General features: G+C 37.6%; 1 protein-coding gene across 12 annotated transcripts in view; it reads left to right on the plus strand.

Moving 5' to 3' along the window:
* The window catches only part of U2SURP (U2 snRNP associated SURP domain containing), a 35,427-nt gene that overhangs the window by 5,925 nt on the left and 8,368 nt on the right, over nt 1–21,134 (plus strand). Inside the window, exons 4-22 of one of the 12 annotated variants that reach the window (XM_035132769.3) lie at nt 948–1,062; nt 1,469–1,632; nt 2,887–2,954; nt 4,762–4,856; nt 4,939–4,974; nt 5,063–5,145; nt 6,000–6,165; nt 7,015–7,226; nt 8,715–8,758; nt 12,844–12,948; nt 13,450–13,516; nt 13,614–13,777; nt 14,154–14,316; nt 14,784–14,863; nt 15,291–15,378; nt 16,687–16,809; nt 18,485–18,641; nt 19,514–19,609; nt 19,884–19,950. In XM_035132769.3, coding sequence (XP_034988660.1) covers nt 948–1,062; nt 1,469–1,632; nt 2,887–2,954; nt 4,762–4,856; nt 4,939–4,974; nt 5,063–5,145; nt 6,000–6,165; nt 7,015–7,226; nt 8,715–8,758; nt 12,844–12,948; nt 13,450–13,516; nt 13,614–13,777; nt 14,154–14,316; nt 14,784–14,863; nt 15,291–15,378; nt 16,687–16,809; nt 18,485–18,641; nt 19,514–19,609; nt 19,884–19,950 — 2,093 coding nt within the window. The remainder of the gene's footprint in view (nt 1–947; nt 1,063–1,468; nt 1,633–2,886; nt 2,955–4,761; nt 4,857–4,938; nt 4,975–5,062; nt 5,146–5,999; nt 6,166–7,014; nt 7,227–8,714; nt 8,759–12,843; nt 12,949–13,449; nt 13,517–13,613; nt 13,778–14,153; nt 14,317–14,783; nt 14,864–15,290; nt 15,379–16,686; nt 16,810–18,484; nt 18,642–19,513; nt 19,610–19,883; nt 19,951–21,134) is intronic. The other 11 variants (XM_035132770.3, XM_035132771.3, XM_035132772.3 and 8 more) reach the window with 11 other exon arrangements.

The raw sequence follows: 21,134 nt of genomic DNA on the forward strand, positions 1-21,134 counted from the left end.
GAGTCATAAACAAAGTTCAAGCGAATCTAATTAACTAATTGGGGATGAACACCCCAGTATGTCTGCCATCAGGGACAGGCACAGCAGTAGGCTATACCATGTCCTGGTTGTGTAGTCTCAGTTCTTTGTAGCCTTTATATTTCTAATTAGTCCCAAGTTCTATCTTGAGATTGGAGTCTTTGAAAATGAAGATTGTATCCTTCATACTCATAGTTCTATTTGTAGTCGGTGATGTAGGTTTTAGAGAAAGTTTTCCAGTGTCATCACCAATTTGGATCTGACTTGGCATGTTTGACTTAGTAACAAGGTGTCCCTTTTTAGTTATGCTTCCTATTGTGTCCTGGATGGATCAAAAGTGTTTCCAGTGGCCAAAGGGAGTAGAAGCAAAAATATTTAAATAGTGTGTGTGGGAGGATACGTAAGCTCATTTAATGACAAATATTTTTATTGGAATACTTTTAAGACAAAGCATCTCAATAGTGCAGACTTCTTACATTTAAATGTAAAAAACTGAAAGCATTATTAAATGACAATTCCTAACGATTGCCACCTGAAAAAGGTTAATTGCAACTTTGAAGATATCCAATCTGGCCAGTATTATATTATCTCTTATTTGGCTATAGATTTTCCCTTCTCTCAATGTCTGCTCATGAATGCAGAGATATCCTTGGGCATGGTATGGGATATGTTGTTGGAGGCTGCAAATGGAGAAAGGACTTAATGGGAACCCCCTTCCTTAAACTAAAGGAAGAGCAGTTTAGGATCCAAGCCAGTAATGCTGACTTAAATCTACGAGCTTCCTCTTCATAAATGCATAAAGTATAGTGGCAAGATAATTTGCATCCTAAACCTTTGTTGGTAGTTCAGGTTAGCATGGGTACAAAAATGAATATAAACATGAAAATGTCTCAGAATTAGTAACTTGCATAACATTTTGGTGGGTGTAGGAGGATGAGAAGGCAGCTGCAGAAATTTATGAAGAATTCCTTGCTGCCTTTGAAGGAAGTGATGGTAATAAAGTGAAGACGTTTGTCAGAGGAGGTATTGTTAATGCATCTAAAGGTAAGATATGCCACTATACTACATAGAATTATTTATAAAGAACACTTTGATTACTTAATTTTTTTATCCTACTTAAAATATTTGGGTTTCAGATTAAGAAATATTTCTGACATGTTTCCTTCTAATGATGAAGTACCATGGAGCACAATAGTTATGCCCCTCCGCCTAAAACCATGCATCACATTTTGAGAGCCCAGTGGGGCTTTAGAGTAGAGATTTTTGAACAGCAACATCCTGCTTCCCATGTAATCTGGCAAAAGAAAAAAAACACCTTTGGAAAGGTGTGCATTTCTCAGTTTGTGATATTGCGGGTTGGGGAACTCTGTTTAGAAGGGGAGAAAGTTAAAAGGCACATTGCTAGTGTGTTCAAATAGAATCTTTCAGTAACTATTAGCCTGTCTTTCAGAAGAACATGAAACTGATGAGAAGCGAGGAAAAATCTACAAACCTTCATCAAGATTTGCAGATCAAAAAAGCCAGAGCCAGAGCCAGAGCCAGAGCCAGTCATCATCATCATCATCTTCTAATGAGAGGCCTCCATCCCTTCTAATAATAGAAACCAAAAAGCCAGTAAGTTTAGATTTTGCAGGTTTTTTGTTTCCCCATATCTTGTTTTGAAAATACATTAATTACTATTTTAGTTACTTATGTTTTTCAAGTGAATCTTATAAAGTGATGTACAGTAGATGAAAATTATGGAATAAAGCAGAAAAGACAAACAAGAAATTCCTGTAGTGCCAAACCATGTTTTGGTGTTACTTGGGAAAAGTGAAATACTCAATATTATTATCATTATTTATTACATTTATTTGTTGTTTACCACATAAAATGTCTCAAAGTGACTTACAGTTGTTAAAGCATAAACAGTGCAAAATTTAAAATAGCATCAGTTCTTGTGGTCTTTGATATAAGAAACATTTCTGAAAGAATGTGCCATTTTCTAATTATAATAGTTTCAGTAAATAAATAATAAGAGGAACAAGGTTGTGAAATCCTAGTTGAAGGCTAGTGTGTCTTCCCCCCGTTTTATCCAAACATAAGGAAAGGCATCTTGTTCGTCACCAGCCAGCACAGGATAGGGCTGTTGTTAGAAGCTCAGGGATTACCCCATGGCTTTCTGCAGGTCTTGGGATGGGGTGCAAGTGATTGGTGGCTCTCCTCTTCAACTGAAATACCCGTATACATAATGCTCTTACATGGCATTGCAGCTTCTCCGTGCTGAATTGCAAGTCATTTTAGTGTTGAAGTGTGATATTGATGAAGTGAGAATAAGTTTTGAGCTTGAATCCTGACAGGATGTAGGTTGCATAGGTGTTTTCCTGTGTCCTTGAAACGAGCAGTTGTGTAGCCTGGATTGGGTTGCATCCCCCTGAAGGAGCATGTTTGTGGTCCAAAGGTGCTTCTGGATACAGCTTTGTCACTGGGGGCCCAGGTAGCCTCAGCGCTTTTGCAATTGATCAGCTATGACTGGTAAGACAGCTATAACTGTTCTGGACTGGAGAAGCTTAGCCACAGTAGTTGATGCATTGGTTACTTCAAGGCCGGAATACTGCACTGTGCTATATTTGGGGCTTCCCTTGTGCTTCACATGGAAGCTGCAGTTAGTGCAGAATGCTGTGCATGGTTGCTGACAGAAGTGAGACCCTGCCAACAGACCTCCACTGGTTTAATCTTTTCAATTGCTTAATCAATTCAAATCTTAATCAATTGCTTTTAACTTTTTTTTAACTGATAATGTTACTGCTTTATTCTTTCTGTAAACTGCTTTGAGATGTTGATAAAATAGTCATTGTGTGTTCCTGAATATTCAACTTGTGTTATTAGCCTTTGAAGAAGGGGGAGAAAGAAAAGAAAAAGAGCAATTTGGAGCTTTTTAAAGAAGAATTAAAACAGTAAGTATTTGCCTTCATGTTGGTTCAGATAATCAGATTTTCAGAATTTGATTTCTGTTAAAAAGTCAATTAGGACAGATTGGGATGAATAAATAACCTAAGTCCTGTTAGTATATTGCTTCAATTTTAGATGGTCTTCTAATATTACCAAAAATATTAATGCCCAGGAATTTTTGTAGTCCTATATTCCCTTCTGTAAAGATGTGATTAGAATTTGGAAAATTGCACAAAATATATAAGCAATAGAATATATATGAATCAGGGAAGATATAAAAAACCCTAAGTTCGCAAAAATATTGGCTCCTCTTATTTTAGCCAAATAATAAATATGGACCTACATATTTGTTCTGTTTTCTGGTGTTTATATGTGTTTCTCTTACAAATGTAGGCTGTTTTCATTTGCTTTAATAAAATAGGAAAATGCCAGTGGAGATGTTCTTTACCTGCTATGCCATGCATAGAATGCAGAATAGATAATATAACTGGCCTACTGTTAAGTTACATTTTCATTGAGTTTTAAAATTCATTTTTTGTGTTAAAAAATAGCATAACTTGAGTGTAATAGACTGTCTCAAAACTGCTGTCATTCACTTGCACTGAAATGTTGAAGTATATTGTAAACAACAAAATGAAAGTTACCATATTTTTCGGACCATAACACGCGCCGGACCATGACACGCACTTAGTTTTTAGAGGAGGAAAACCAGGGGGAAAAAATATTCTGAATGAAACAGTGGATTTATGATTTTTTGTAGTGCAGGCTATAGCCATGGACATGCTATGTGATCTGATGGTGAATTTGGGGTGACCCAATGCAAAAATCCTGAGGATCCATGTGCTTTTACCTCCCCCCTCCCAGGCAGCCTACTTTATTGCTAGCGTGCCTTATTTGGCTTGCTGATCAGCTGCTCAATGGCTTCATTTTAACACCCTCTCTCCCTCTTGTTTGCCTTCCTTAGCTGGAGCAGTCCCCCCCCCCTTTCTTCTAATTGCTCTCCTCATTGCTTGCTTTAGTACTCTCCTTGCAAGTTCACTGTCTTAACCTCCCCCCTCCCAGGCAGCTTCCTTTATTGCTAGAGTGCTTTATCTGGCTTGCTGATCAGCTTGGCTATCAGCTGCTGAGCGGCAGGCTGGCTGTCCAGGTGGAGGGAAAGCCAAAGGCTGTGCGCAGCTTTGTGGCTTTTCCTCCGCCCGCCCCACAGCGCTGCCGGAGCCATGACATTCGCTCCATAACAAGCACAGAGATTTCTCCTTACTCTTGAGGAGGAAAAAACTGTGTGTTACGGAGCGAAAAATACGGTACATTTTGAAAGTAAAGACTATAATGGCTGGGCACCTGGTTACAACTGGGAGTTGTAGTCCAGAGCTCTGGAGGGCGGCACCTGGTTGAAGAAGGCTGCTATACATCAATGAGACGAAAGTGTCACCTGTGAAATTTTGAATTGTGCATGCAGTTTTTATTGAGTTTGATCCAGACTCTTGAAGTTAGTCCCTATTGAAATCAGAGTGTATAACTAATTTCATTTATTGCGGTGGGATTTAAATAAGCTTACGTCTTGATCCAGCCCATTGTAGATTTGGAGAAGTGGGGAAAGTTGCTCTTGTTTGAAGTGGAATTAACTTGGGGCTAAACATGATGACTTGACACAAGGATAATTGAACAGTCTTCCTGTGGGACATTTATTTTAAAGTATTTAAAATGCTTCAGGCTGTTCTCTGTGTTGGATTTTTTAAAATAAAAACCCCCATTTAACTATAGCCATTAGGATTCCAACCAGTTATCACTTTCATAAAATATCTTCTGTAGAATTCAAGAAGAGCGTGATGAAAGGCATAAAACCAAAGGTAGATTAAGTCGTTTTGAGCCGCCTCAATCAGATTCAGATGGCCAACGCCGTTCCAGTAAGTAGTTACTATAATTTTATTGTAGTTCTTTAAGTCTACAAAAGCTGTGGAATTAATAGGCATATTTTCCTTCCCTTAGTGGATGCGCCTTCAAGAAGAAACAGATCTTCGGGTGGTAATAAAGTTTCATAACTATTGAATTAAAATATTTTGTTAATGTAAAACTTACACTTTAGATTACATCCGGTTTTCTTTATTTTTAGTATTGGATGACTATGCTCCAGGTTCACATGATGTAGGAGATCCAAGTACGACAAATTTGTACCTGGGAAACATTAATCCCCAGGTAATGATTGCAGTAATTGACATTTGGACCAATCCTTCCTGTGTTAACTTTATATATATTCCCACGTCTGCAGTATACAAATATTTGCATATTTAGGATAGCACTTACGTATATTAAAACCATTTTTGCTGAACAATTATGAAATGTCAATTCCCATTTTACAGCTAGGGAATTGATAGAATTTCTTTGCATGAAATCATCAGTAGCTGAGTAGAGATTCAAGTTTTGGCCTCCCAGTTCCAGCTTTATCTGCTGGAATTAGCCACCATTTATTTGTTGACTTTTTGCAGAAAGTTGTTCAAAAATGGCTTATATTCTCATGTTTAAATATAATGGAAAGTATGGTTCAAGCTCTAACAACATGAATGAAGGTGCTTCACAAGAACATCTTTGTTCTGCACTTTCCTGCTTAAAAGAGATTGATGGAATGAGATACCAACATTCTCATGCCATGCATAAAAGCCACTGAAAAGAATAAAGCTGCTGTGTCTGGGGAGGAGTGGCCAATTGTTTCTCCGCATACAGCCTAGGCTTTTGGACCAGCATATATTTGGCAGATTTTTCACCATTCCCATACCTTGGAGTTAATTGCAGGATAAGTGGCCACATGCTATGTCAGTGAGCAAGGAAGTAAATCTGCATTGCAAGTTAAAGATACAGCAGATTAGTATGTCTTAGAACTAGTTCCAAACCATGATTTGGTGCTATGACAGTGAGCCTTCAATCTGTGTCTGGCTTATTCATGGCCTTCTCATAACACTTTTACAATGCCCAGTTCTTTAGCTGCTTTCTTCTTGTGTCCAGTTGAAAGGAAATAGTTGAATCACATTCTGGTTTCTTCCTATGTGCTATAGATGAATGAAGAGATGCTGTGTCAAGAATTTGGACGCTTTGGGCCTCTGGCAAGTGTCAAAATTATGTGGCCGAGAACTGATGAAGAAAGAGCGAGAGAGAGGAATTGTGGATTTGTTGCTTTCATGAATAGGAGAGATGCTGAACGTGCGCTAAAGAACTTAAACGGTAAAGAGAGGGTTTCAAAAAACCTTTTGAAATACGATATTTGAGGAAAAGCATTGGGAGAAGCAATTACTTTTCAGTGGAAATTAATTGGGGGTAGAGGTATATTTTCTCTTTCAGTTGTGCTCCATGTTTTTTTTTCCATTGTGGGGTGCTCTAAATTTTAGAAGAACCCTTCTGAGCCAACTCAAGTGGAACTAAGACAAAAAAGAGACATCTTTGCTTAACATTAATAATTCCCTCATGTGGAGCACAAATTAATAAAAGGTGAAGGCTAGGAGGTAGCATTGGAATTTCTTTCAAGATTCCAGAGTGAAGGAATCCAGGAAAGGGGGAGGAAAAAACCCCCACTTTTGTATACCCTATGCAAGTATTGGGCACTTCACAAAAATAAGTTCTGGTCCTATCAAAAAGGACTTGCAATCTAAAAGGCTGCCTGGGTTGTCTTCCAGTGTAGAAGATTGTGTAGGCAGTTAGTAAAAGTTGAAGGTGCACAAGTGAGTATTGAACTACTTGAACTAGAACTCCTTTATATGTAATAAAGTTTTACTATGCTCTCTGGTCTTCAGGGTCGGCAATGCTTAGTTGCTATAGATGCAGTATGTCCAGCCAGATTCTTACTCTTGTTCTTAAGGATTGGAAGCATACCGTTCATTTCTCCTAAATAAAACTGAGAGTGCAGGACTTAGCGGGGAGGGGAGAATTCATATTCTTGCAGCAGCAGGCAGCATTATTCTTTGATACGTGACACAATAAGTGAGCTTTTATGTGGACACCACTTGTTTTCATTGAAATACTGATATTTCTTTCAACTTACATATTTCTAAACCAATGGAATCTTTCATTTGGCAGGCAAGATGATCATGTCTTTTGAAATGAAACTAGGCTGGGGCAAAGCTGTTCCTATTCCTCCACATCCTATATATATTCCTCCCTCCATGATGGAGCATACTCTCCCGCCACCTCCTTCAGGCCTGCCATTTAATGCTCAGCCCAGAGAGAGGTTGAAGAACCCAAATGCTCCAATGTTGCCGCCGCCAAAAAACAAGGAGGATTTTGAGAAGGTAAAAAATTAACCAGGGCTATACCTCATCTTTATAAATGCTAAATCTATGGTAGTTTTAATATTGTCTTTATAGAATTGCACTGTCCAGGTCTTAGCTAAAACTGAGTTGTTCCCTGCCTTAGCTTAAGAAGCCTCATTTCAGAGGCATTGCTTTGGTGTATTTATGCCACAGAATTGGGTCTTGTTTTTCATTGCACTTTTAAATCTGGCCATCTTGGGGTTTTTTCCCCCTCCACATTCCCTGGTTTTTTCCCCTCTTATGTCCCCCTTTTTGTTAGCTGCCAGATTTGCATTATCTAAATTATTTCATTTTAAAAGGCTAAATTTTAAATCCAGGCAGATAAATTAACACTAAAATGAGCTCACAGTTAGGTTTTTTTAATGAAGAAAACTTATTTCAGACATTGATTCAGTGGCTGAAGAGGGCAGGATATTTAAAAGGATATTAGTCTTTAGACCATGGTAAGTATCTCTTAAAACCAAGTGTAAGGTCACAATGATATAATAAGTTGTAAAGTTCTTTAGAGTTGGAAGGGTTGGGAACTAGAGGCTAGTGCAAATGTAACACTCTTGTTTGAATTGAGAGCTGGCTGCAAGGTTGTGTGCCCTATCACTTTCTGAAGTGTAAATTTGCCATTGTTGGCCTTAACCATGGCTAACAGTTGTGTTGGCAGTGTTGCTAGCTCCACCAAGCAGGATCTGAAATCAAAGGTCCAAGCTGGATTCTCGTCCTGGTTAAGTGAGAGTCCTGATTAGCCTTAACTGTAGTCAGTATTACTGCAGATGTAATGATTAACTGTGGTTAAAGCCAATGGTGCAGATTGGAGAAATTCTTCAGAAAGGAGGGTATGGAAAGGAGCACATAGTCTCACAGCCTGATTACTTAATCATGCTTAAGTAAATCATAAGCTATAGTTTGTGCAGGACCCAAGTAGCAAATGAAAGGGGAAGAAGATTTCTTTTTTCTTTTTCTTTTTACATTGGCCTTCATATAGCAAGCCCTTTCATATGCATGCAGTGGACTTGCCAGGGCACAGTAAGGTTTTGATTTTTCCACTTCCTTTAAAGCCTTTCCCCTATTCTGTACTAGGAAACTGTTTCCAAAACTCAAGAGGCCTTTGGAAACGGCTACTGATGCAGTAGAGGGGAATTGCTGTTCGGAAAAAGAAAAGCCCTGCTGTGTGCATGGATCCTGCTTGCTCCTCTAGATTGCTCCCATTGCCAGTATAGTACCTATTCAACGCATTGATGTGCATTCTCTCAGGAATGTTCTAGTGCTTTGAAATTAGTGAACTTTCAGTGGTTCGCTGCACACAGCCATTTGCTCTTTATGTAAATCCGTAGTGTATAACTTCGCAGCAGTGATTGCCTGCAAAACTTGTGATAGATGTGTAGTATTTTCAATGCATATGTATTTTTTTGCTTGTTACTTGTTAACAATACTCACATATTCTATGTTTATTATCTGATGTGACTTCATATACAGACTCTGTCGCAAGCCATAGTCAAAGTGGTTATCCCAACAGAAAGGTACATTTTTTTCTTTATTATTACTGATCTAAATATAGCAAATATCCCCTTTTGGAATTTTACAGAAAAAGTGTCATGTTGAGGAAAGTTTTAGGCTTGACTGAGCAATGGTTATACCACCCAGGTTGGCAGTGATATATATTATGTTGGGATCTATATTAAAATTGAGGTTTCATTTATTTTAACCAGTATTTTAGTTCAGAATACTAATTTAAATGGATTAAATATGGGATTATTTTTGCAGGTGAATTTCAGTAAAATTTTGAGTGGTATATAGATTTGCTGAATGACTGATAGCTTAATGGGATATAGCAGTATAGTCTCTCTTATCCAGATAGCCCGAGAGTATCCCATAAGCATTTACTCGGCTAACCTGTAACCCTTTATATGATGCTGGATTACAAACACCCCATCAGCCCCAGCCACCATGGCAAGGGTAAGGAATTATGGCAGTTGTCCCACAACATCTGCAGAGCTACAAGTTAGGCATTCTTGTTTAACTACACTGATAACCAGAAAGATATAAATGCTACTTACATTATCAGAAGGTTTAATGGAGGATATAAAATTGGGATCATTAGAAGAATTTGGTTACTAAAGTTAGGATAACTATGTTAGGATATGTTCTTTTCTGTAATGTTAGGATATGTTCTTTTCTGTAATGTTAGGATATGTTCTGTAAAGTTAGGATATGTTCTTTTCTATAATGTTTCCTTAAAGGCTGTTTTGTTGCACTTCCCCCAATTACGTTTTGTTTCCCCAAGTTAGGAGTGTCTAAATATGGAAGATAGCCACATAGCCCAGAGATCTGACACCAAGGGTGCAACTCATGATTAGTGCATTGTAAGTGCTAGGCATACCCTTGCTCAGCCAAGCATAAAATTATTCTCAAACATTGTAACACAAACACTTGCTTTAAAAAAGAAAAGAAAAAGGAACACCAAAGAATTCCAAATTCTCTTTGACATTGGCCTTGGTGAGCAACACCAGCTGAACTGTCTGCGGCAGCGGGGGACCAGGAAAACATCATGGGATGGATTGGGAAAGTATACAGTTTTTGACCAGACACTGGTACGATCGGCTCCAATTAATGTGGTTTTATTATAACTGAAAAGACTTTTTCGTTGGCCAACTTAATGTTTGAAATTTTTAAACTATCATCCTTTCATGCTACACTGTTTTTTGTCATGAACATTCTCAGTACCTTTTGTAGCAAGGCTGTAAGTTTTTGAGAGAGCAGTGAAAACATCTTTTCCATACATAAAACATGCAGTATTTACATAGAGGAGTTGCAGCTTCTGGTGTTGAAGAGTACTAGTGCAATGGGGGATAGTTGAGATGGGCCAATAGAACGTGGTTGCAAACATTTAGATAGATTTTTGTTGGCTAGCATTTAAATTAATATCTTTTAGAAAAAAGCAGTGCTCAAGTTTTGCTCACAGCAGCATTTCAGTCTGTGCCATAGAAACTATTCCTATATACATCTATAACTGTATTTGAAAGTATTAATATGAAGCATTTTGAACCTCCTACTAGAAATTATGTTGACATAATTTTGGTGAAAAAGTTAATGAACATTTCCAGTATATGCTTTGATCTACTGAGTCCACATTTCTAGTAAATTAGTTTTATCTGTGATACTGTTCAGCAACCAAAACACAAGAGCATCAGCTTCGAACAGTAAGAAGTGGTAAGATTGCAGCTTGTCTTTAACAACTTTGCCATCCTATCTTGTTGTTGCTCCTGAGTGTGATGCAAAGTTTTCAAAGATTGGATGCTGCAGTCTTCTTATTCCTTGATAAAGGGTTTGGTTTAAATTTTTTAAAACATCATTTGGAGCATAAGAGGCTGATATGCAGGATCAACATATTTTTTTTGGGGGGGGGGAATGTAGTACTTTCAAATGTATCAAAGGAATGCAAAGAAGGGCAGGTGCTAGAGGAGAAGTGGCTTACAATCATGGCTTATTGTGAAGCCTAGGCACCTCAGTTAATGGCTTTTTATAACTTGTGTGCCACATTACTTGTAAAAAATGTGATCCCAAAGGCTCTTAAAAGTCAAAAACAAAAATAACTTCCTGGTATTAGTATTTTCAAATACAGTTTGTGCATACTCAGATATTTTTTTTCACTTGAGACTTCCAGAAAACTGCAGTGAGTAAACTGATTAGTAAGTTATTTGGAATTGTTTTGAGCAGCGGGTCTTGGATGATCATAGAAAGTTTTTAGGATAAGACTTCTAGACTGCTTCTAGTAGTTAACAGCATGTTTTAATTGCAGTAAGAATAGTCCTAATAAGTTGTCAAACAGATGTGCATTACCTGTGAGTGATTAAGATTGGACAAAGTCCTAACGTGTAATTTTATGCACATTGAAGATCTATGAAAAGGATTAAGCAGAGTATGACACTTACAAATAATTGTAGTTTTAAAATACTGAGACATGCATCTCGTTTAGTAGTCACAAACACCTTTTGAATGTGGCAGGAAGCCAATACTGCTTTGATTTAATGGAAATAGCATCTGTAGTAGGATGAAATTGGGCCTGCTGGGGGGGAAATGTACTGCTTTTATTCTAATACCTATTACATATTGTGATATCTGTCTTGGAATACAACTGAGCAACCCAGGGAAGCCCTTTTCATGTGCAAATGAGCATGCATGCACCATGGGTTCTTCATTGATTTCATTGATTTCTTTTTAAACTCTGGAAAGCTTAAACTGCAGTTTATAGTGCAGCACAAACTACTGCTGTTCAGAAAAATACTTTAAAATACTTTAAAACAATACCCTGCCCCATTGTGTATGGATCTCTTTGCTCTTCTCTGGGTTGTGGTCAAAGGCTTGTATCTGAAGATAAATTAATTAAATGGAGTTCATGGAAGAAAAGTTTTCAGCTTTCTTCTACTGCAGCCACCTGCACCCCATAAAAAGCCTCTCTGGAGGGTTGGGATGGGGGAACTCCTCAGCAATTTTGGATGTGGCCAAAGTCGGGCAGCTCAGTTTTGGCTGATTTCCCCTGCTTCCTGTTTTGGTTAATTTCCCACCCCATCCCTCATTTTGGAAGAGGGCCCCTGGCTCTCCAGTCAAGCATTTGTGGAAGCTCAGGTGGTTACAGGCAGACGAAGGGACAAGAAACTTTCTTTCCTTGACCTGTCTTAACTTAGGATGTAAGCAAATCGGATATATTCCAAAATTAAAAACTTTTCTTACTATATTGTAGTAGTTGATTTTTACATTTTTTAATGAGTTGACTTAAATCCTTGAATGCAATTTGAAATGCCTAATGATTGAAAATCCTTAAATTATTGTTCATGGTAGAGAAGCGTTTAGAACTTGTGGCTCAATAATTATTATTACTAAGTGGTATGTTGTCACTGTTGACAGCTTCCTTTTCATTGCATAAATACTATCCTGAAGAAAAGTGTTCTTCCTAGTGTCCTTTAAAGTAAAATGAAAATTGTATCCTGGTGGCTTCTCAGCCAAGGAACCTGATTAAGACCAGGTTCTTAGGCACTCAACTTACAGCAGTACTGAAGCATAAGCTGCCATACCATTTCCTTCCGCCTCTGTTGTATTTTGATTGTTAGCATTTGTGTGTATATGCACAACATTTTAAATTTTAATTGAGCTTAAGCAAAATATTTTATCAAACAAAAAGTTTAATTTTGAGCAGAGTATTGTCCTGCAGCACAATTCTATGCATGTCTAATCAGAAGGAGGTCCCATTGAGTTCCAGTGGTCCTACTCCCTGATAAGTGTGCATAGAATTGCATTATTATATTTAGAAACACAGTTTTTATTGCATTAGTTCTGATTTCAGGCAAAAGTGAACAAACTGGAAAAGAATATTGCATTTCTCTTTCTAATATAATTCAATGAGCCACAGGACCTACTACTACTTTATACTAGTTTTATTTTTGCCCATCATGGTGTTCAGAACACTGCTCCAAATTCTTAATTTGTATAAATCTTCTTAACTGTGCAGCAAAAATAATCTTCTCCATTTATTAATACCTTAGGTGGAGTGTAGTTTGTTTAGTGTTAGGTCTGAATCAATTTTTCTTTAACTGTGTTGTTGTTGTAGGAATTTGCTTGCGCTGATACATCGAATGATAGAGTTTGTGGTGCGTGAAGGACCTATGTTTGAAGCCATGATTATGAACAGAGAAATCAACAATCCAATGTTCAGGTGCTTATTTTTCTATTTCTGTTCAGTGCTGTCTTTGTTGCATGTACCGTCGTTGTTGCTTCAGTACTGCTGCGTGCAGTTATTCACAGGTGTTTATGCAAACCTGACTACTTTGTACGCGTAGTTCTCACAAGCAGAAAATGAGGTTTCAAGTATTTGTGTGTAGTGTACCTTTTCAGACGCATTTGACTATATCTCAGGGCAGTTCACAACATAAAATTCCAATATAAGAATCACAAAATACATGTATTTTATAGAACTTTTGATTGAATAGTGTTTCATGTGAATATTCACCTGCAGCCTGAAGTGGTACAGTGCAAATCTGCTGCTTGTAAGATCTAGGTCTTGATGATCTGAATGTTGCATAGATCAAAGAATGGTAGGGGTGTGGTATAGTGGTAGAAACTAGGCTTTTTTCTGGTGTTGAAATGCTGCTTTTCCTTATGTTAGTGATCTCAATAGGGACATGCTCTGATTTCACATACTCTGCTTTTTATTTAGGTTTTTATTTGAGAACCAGACTCCAGCCCATGTATACTACAGGTGGAAGCTTTATTCAATTCTACAGGTAAAAATACTTTTAACTGCAACTTCTAATATTACCTGTGATCGGCATACTGGTTGCTTTGACCATGGTTGTGTGTGTGGGTTTGTTTTTTTTTTAGGGTGAATCACCAACCAAATGGAGGACTGAAGATTTCCGTATGTTTAAAAATGGGTCATTTTGGAGGCCACCTCCTTTAAATCCGTATCTCCATGGGATGTCAGAAGAACAAGAGCCTGAAGCATTCGTAGAGGAACCTAGCAAGAAGGGTGCACTTAAGGAGGAGTAAGCATCTTTAAAGAACCTAATATGTCATCTTTTCACATAAACAAGTGATAGCTCATCTGCACTATTCCAGTGTGTAGAGATAGGAGCCAACACAGAAATTCCAGTATGTGGAAGAGCTGGCCAACTTTTTTGAAAGCATGCTAACACAAAGTTTCTTAGAAGTAACTAAGTCCTAAACATCCATGTTTCCCCTCTGTTGAGTATGGGTGAAAATGATAAACTACTACTAAAATTCTCTCGTCTCGGTAAAAAATGTATTGCAGATTGTTCTCAGTTACTTTGACTCTGAAATAGAATGTTCAATAAGGCTCATTTATAAATATACAGAAAAGGTGTTGCTAAGTTTTCTAAAAATTTGAAACTGGAATTTTAGACAGAGGGACAAGTTAGAGGAAATCCTGCGTGGGTTAACACCGCGTAAGAATGATATTGGAGATGCAATGGTTTTCTGTCTTAATAATGCTGAAGCTGCTGAAGAAATTGTAGACTGCATTGCTGAGTCATTATCCATCTTGAAGACTCCACTTCCTAAAAAGGTATGATTGATTTCTCAACAGTTTTTATGTTTTGTGTGTAAATTTGTGCATTGTTGATTGGCTGCAAAGCCATCAGTATCTATGTATATAGTAATTAACCAACTATGAAATATGCTTTTTGCTTAATTAAAATTGTCTTTACCCTAGTTGTAAAGCTTTGTATGTTCCTTTTGTGTTTTCCCTCTTTGATTAAAAATAAATTGCACAGGTATTTGCCTTCTGTCAGATTGTGCCAACTGTTCATGAAATTTTTTTCTTCAGAAGTTGGACATGGAGTATTTTGGTGCTGAACATTGGATAGTTTGGCATTTTGTAGCAGCAGTTTATATCATGCACTTTTGAACAGGCTTTATTTATTTATTTTTTAAAACTGGTGGTATGCTTTTCTCTTCAAATGGCAATTTCAATTGGATTTTCAAAGTTATTTGTGGAACAGTAACATTGGTAACACTTATAATTTTTTGCAGATTGCAAGATTATATTTGGTGTCGGATGTGTTGTACAATTCTTCTGCAAAGGTTGCCAATGCTTCATATTACAGAAAATTGTAAGTATCAACATTTTAAACTTTCAAGAAAAGCCAAAAAACTTTGTAGATTTTGAATTTTGCATGTGCTACCTTGTAGTACTGTCTGGCACCTTGGCAAATCTAAAGGAATACCAATCCTAAAAAATGTTTACACTTGATAAATTTGGAGCCAACTTAAAATTGTTAAACTAGGATAATTTCTCCGTATGTGTGAATATATACATGTGTTAGGTGTCTTGAAAGGCTGGATTGGCTCCAAATTGTAGTAACCTTTCTAAAGGTTTTATCCGTGAAGCTAATTTTAGACCTAAATGGTGTGTTTACAGCCTCTTCTGTATAATTAGAAATTTGGGCACACATTTTTGTAGCTTAGATGCAAGTTGAATGACTTTCACTGTGGCTTACTCAGTAATGCAAACTGTAATATGTGAAAATGTTGTTTCAGTTTTGAGACAAAACTTTGCCAGATATACTCTGATCTGAATGCTACATACCGAGCAATACAAGGCCATTTACAGTCAGAAAACTTTAAGGTATGTGTATGATTATTTAATGAATGTGTTTACTGCCATGCAGTGAACAGTTTCAGGGCGAAAACAGCAGTCCGTTGCAACTTAAAAGACTAACCAATTTATTATCATGCAAGCTTTTGTGAATCATAGACCACTTCAGCAGATGAATGAAGTGTAGCTGTGAATTGGCAAGCATATATATATGCATGATGGGGGCAGGGGAACAGAGAGAAGAGACGGGAAATGTAGAGAACTGATTCAGAGGGAAATGAAGAATGAAACCACCACTAGCAGACAGTGATATTTATCTAAAAGCGGAGTAGCTGCAGTGACCAATTTAACAAGGCGATAACACACACATCTTGCTATTGGTATGCTAGTTAATTCAAGTAGTGTGGAACAATAATATCAATTCTTGCCACAGGTGTTACAATTCATCAAGTGTTTCAATTCAGTGGTTTCCCGTGGAACTTTCTCAAGTTTATTTTTTATTTCCAATATTTATATACCACCTAACAACAAAAGTCCTCTGGGTAATTTACAAGTAAAAATTAAAAGCATAAAATATGATAGGAAACTAACATCTTAACATGCAGTAAAACAAGCCACAGAGAATGACATCAGTACAACAAATAGAAAGTAAAAAAATAAATAAATACTCATGACTGGAAATGTCACCTGGCACCTTAAAAGACAAACCTCTCTGAGGTTGCCAACACTGGAAAGACCCTCTCTAGTAGCCAACCTCATTTGTTCCTTTATTGACATAAAAAATGAAATTATAAATATATAATGTAAATAATATAAAACAGCAAACAAAATAGGGTTGTAAAAATATAAGTATTAAATAAGAAAGCTATTCTGCTTGGTGCCAAAAAATAATTAGTGCAAGCCTCTCTGGGGAGAAAATTGCATTAGGAACCTGCACTTCAATAAATATACAACCTTTCATGTCAGAAAAAAATGACTTTGTTTTTCACCAAAGCAAAGTTTGTGTATAGTTTGCTGTGAAAATATAATCCCATTTAAATATAAATAGTGCAGTCTGCACCAAATATATTGTTTTTATTGGCTGTACCCAAAAGGTGGTAAGTCATACTTGGAGTAGACCCATTGAAATCAGTGGAGTCAAGTTAGTCCTTAACAAGGATTTCAGTGGGTCTGCTTTGAGTATGACTGGATGCCACCCAATTTACTAAACACATCAAAATCGATATGAACATTCTGTGATGGGTGCAGTGCTAATTAGATAAAGGTGGCGTTGTGCTTTGTGTAATGTTCTTAAAGTACTTCTCAATACAAATGACTAGCATTGTTTACTACTTTTAGCAACGGGTAATGACATGCTTCAGAGCATGGGAAGACTGGGCGATTTATCCAGAACCATTTTTGATCAAACTGCAGAATATTTTCTTGGGGCTTGTAAATATTATTGAAGAAAAGGAAGTGGAGGTAAGTGTGAGATAAGACCATTATTGGTACTATTCGTTTGGAAGCAAACAAGAGAATCTGAAGCCTTACAGGTAAGGAAATCATAGCAGAGGTTTGTAGCTGGACTCTAGGGCATGAAGGCTTCTCTTGGTTCCCAAATGAATCTTTCCTTTCATTTGAAGTTGCATAAACACAGTTTTCCCCTAATGTGAATGTTAACATTGTCCATACCTTTGCCTTTGAACTAGCTCATTTACCAGTTACGTATTGGAAATTACTTGGAACCTGAAGCACGTGCATTGCCTCTTTATCAGTATTCAGGTGTGTGTTTGTGAGTGAGAGAGAATTTTAAAATACCTGAATGCTTGAGACCAGCCTCCATCTCTTCCATATTATGTGGTTAGAGTTGCAATTAATGGAATAAAATACATCTTGTCTATTAGGGCATTTGTCTCAAGAAGCTGGAATTTGTCTAAAAAGTTGTTAGAGCCAAGAATTTCTAACCTGTGGCCTTGCAGGTGCAAGGAGAAGCAATTTTGAGAAACATATAGTTGTTGAGAATTGGTTGGTTTTGTAATTAGAGCAGAACTCCTGCTTACTTTCTTGAATTACTTCACAAAACGTATCTGGCATGAGTAGTACATATTTATGGTTTGGATAACCCAATAATTTTGGCCTGGCCTGCACTTCACATGAATTCGTACTTAAAATAAACTATGCTTTACACATGCTGCTGAAACTATGGGCATATTGCTCCTTCCTCACTGTTACTGTGTGGGGGGAGGGGGGGGGACAAACTGTACTGTGACTTCTTGTCAAACTTAGGCTCATTTGCTTCTCTCCAAACAAACCATGAGCAGTAAGACAAGAACAACCCACCATAAGTTGTTTGTAAGTACGAATTCATGTGAAGTGCAGGCCAGGCCAAAATTATTGGGTTATCCAAACCATAAATATGTACTACTCATGCCAGATACGTTTTGTGAAGTAATTCAAGAAAGTAAGCAGGAGAGATTAAATCTTTTGTATGTAGACTTGCTGCAGTGTAAACAATAAATGAACTACAGAAATATGGGAACTCTGCTATCTATTGCCTGGTTTCTGAAGGAAAACATGGAACCTTGGAAAGTGTTTGCATGTGCTGAACTCTCTTATATTATTAAACTCAAACATTGTGTCCCCTTCCCCCCTCCTCCCACCCAATAAATTGTGCATCTACTACTGTACATTTATGGACCCTGAGGAAAATGTATTATATCTGTAACCAGGGTCTTACTTCTGGCATCTACATGTCTTGTGTGAATGGTAAACTGCTTTGCATACTTGACAGAGTTTCTTAATGTGTCAAGTAAATACAGAAAAGTCTTATGTGTGCAGTTGTACAGCAAACTGTGATGCTAGCATACTAGTAGTGCTAATAGCATCCAGATGTGGAAAACAGTATGCTGGAGTTTGAAAGACGGGGGGAATCAGACATATTGTGCAGATGCCCATTTCACATTGCATATCGGGTGCACCCACTGGGCCACTTCAGCCCACAAGGAAAAGTGCTGGATTTGTGAATTGGCCCATAATAGGAGGTGAACATAATAGCTCTGCACATTTTTGTGAACTAAAGGCATAAAATGTATCTGAAATGAAGCTGTAACAACTTGAGGAAAACACTATGCATATAAAACTTACATTTGGTTTACAGGAAGTACCCGATGATCTCGATGGAGCTCCCATTGAGGAAGAGCTCGATGGTGCTCCTCTAGAAGATGTGGATGGAATTCCTATTGATGTTACTCCAATTGATGATCTTGATGGAGTCCCTATAAAGACGCTTGATGATGACCTTGATGGTGTTCCCTGTAAGGAATATCTAAATTTAGTGTGTACTTAGAAGCCTGCGGGTTTTTTTTTTACTGCAAAACGCACATTTAATGGCGGCCCCATTTTTTCTGGTACTTTGGCGTTTAAAATGCAGTGTTGCCGAGATTTGAGAACAGGTGTTTTTATTAGAAATTTGGCTTCTATAGAATAATAGTAGAAAAATGGAAGATGTGAGGTGTGTTGGCTATTACCATTCTGTCTGTGTTCAATCCTATATAAGCAAGACCTGTATTTTCATTACCTTGTTAGGCTGTAAATCGAGTTGGGACAGAAATCCTTTTATTACAGGTTTATCTTGAATGCCTCCTAAAATTGATAGCTCCAGGGCAAAATGATAAAACAGCAGAAAGACTACAGCAACTCCTTTACACAGGATAGCTTGAATGTTCCTAGATTCCACAGAGCTTTAGATCGGGCCTCTCATAATTTGTTCTCAGATTCTGGAATTTAGAGGGCTTGAGTGCATGTCTCCCAGAATTATGATCTCTGTCTATGTCTTGGTCTTCACCATGACATACAAGTTTCCATATGCAGAAGGCTTTTATGTGAAGTGAATCCTCTGCCTTTACTTTAAAATGACATGGGCCGTAGAAGATTGCGTTATGTGCCCTTCCTGAATATTCAGGTCTGCCATTCTAAAAGCACAAGGTCGTATATCCCATTGGTGGGACGCTTCTGAGTAAACATGCAGAGGCTTGCTCTGCACATAATCTTCTACTTGCAGCAACGTATGCTGAAGCCTGCACCTTTTAAAATAGCTTATCTTTTTCAAGTGCCCTATATAAGAGAGAGCATACTAAGCAGGACTACTTTGGAATGTTGGTCATTGCTATAATCTTTTATTCAACAGTGGATGCTTCTGAAGAGTCTAAAAAAAATGAGCCAATTTTCAAAGTTGCCCCTTCAAAGTGGGAAGCAGTAGATGAAGCTGCACTTGAAGCTCAAGGTTAGTGTCATATTGTAGCTTCTGCCACTTTCGTTACATACATTTCAGTTAAATGGGTTTTAGTTCAGCATTTCATGCTAAATATTAATGAAGCAATACTTTAAATTCACTAGCAGACAAGACAAGTGCTGCTCTTATTCTGGAACAGTGCCATTAAATAAAAAGTTAGAAATTAACTGCTATGCAGCATAGCTACAAATACCTTTTTTAAAAATAAGATTTATATAATTTTATGTAACACTGGCCAATGTTTTTGCATTTTTTCCCTTACTAGCGGTAACAACATCTAAATGGGAGCTTTTTGACCAGCATGAGGAATCTGAAGAGGAAGAAAATCAGAAGTAAGAATTAAGGTGTTTTTATGTCTTCTCTCCCCCTTTTGCCATGGCCACTCTGATCCTAAATATATTACACAATAACAAGGATCATTTCAAACATGCTATGGGGGTGTGAAATGTCTATTCTTCTGGAGTCCCATATTAGGGAAGAGATCAGCCTTCCATGGAGAAATACAAAAGTTGTAACCCCGTCCATTTATGCACATATTTCCTTTAATTGCTGGACTCTGGTAACATATTAGACCAAAGAACTGTCTATTTATCTATTCCTGCTTCCACGCCCAGTGAAAATCTGTTCAATGTTCCATGTGAGTTAGGCTCTGTAGAAAGTAATGGTAATAAAAATCTCTTTTCCATTAGTATCTCAGAGATAAGTGATGTGGGTGCCAAAACAGCCTAGAGAAAAGCCAAGAGTGGATTCCTAGATATGTGGGAAATCCGTCAGGTTTTTTTTTTTTTGGAAAAAAATAAAAAAAAAAATGTGGCTCCTATCCCAAATCACAAACTGAATCTGACTGATTCAGGTCTATCTGTGATTTGCCTTCGGGAAAATGACAACAATGACTTTGAAAGAGAATGGGAACCATTTATAGTATACTTGCAGAAGCAAAGGAAGACTACTGACTTGACGACAGGATTTAAATAAACACATCTTCATTAACAAAATATGTAGAAGATAAAGAAAGAATATAGTGTATTTTTTAGAAACAGCAGTGTAATCGGGAAAAATAAACCAGAAGGGGTTATTGGGGAAGGCCCAGGAGGGGAGAGAAGATGTATTGTAATATGAATGTTATGGATATGTGGTGTATGTATTAAGAGAAAATATTTTTTTTAAAAAAAATAAAAAATATCAGAGATTTGCCTGAAGTGGGTTGAGGCCACCCCGGGTTGGGTTTGACAAAGGGGAGGACAAAGGGAATGGGTTGTAAACTGTAATTAAATGTATGGTTGGGGTGGGGCAGAAGTAGATGCAAGCAAAGACTCTTGCCTGTCCTCCTCCCTCCCATTGCTGCTGGCTGCATGTGTAATTAAGGTTTTAAACCCTACATATACGTAGGGCTATGCGAGACCCCTATTTGGATTTGGGGTCAGATTGGGCCCAAATGATGCCCCAAACTGGATTAGAGAGGGAGCTGAAGTGGCGCTATCTCAATAGTTGGATGCATGGAGCCAAATTGGGGCAC

This window comes from Zootoca vivipara, chromosome 5 (assembly GCF_965207765.1).
Source record: "Zootoca vivipara chromosome 5, rZooViv2.hap1.1, whole genome shotgun sequence".
NCBI lineage: Eukaryota > Metazoa > Chordata > Lepidosauria > Squamata > Lacertidae > Zootoca > Zootoca vivipara.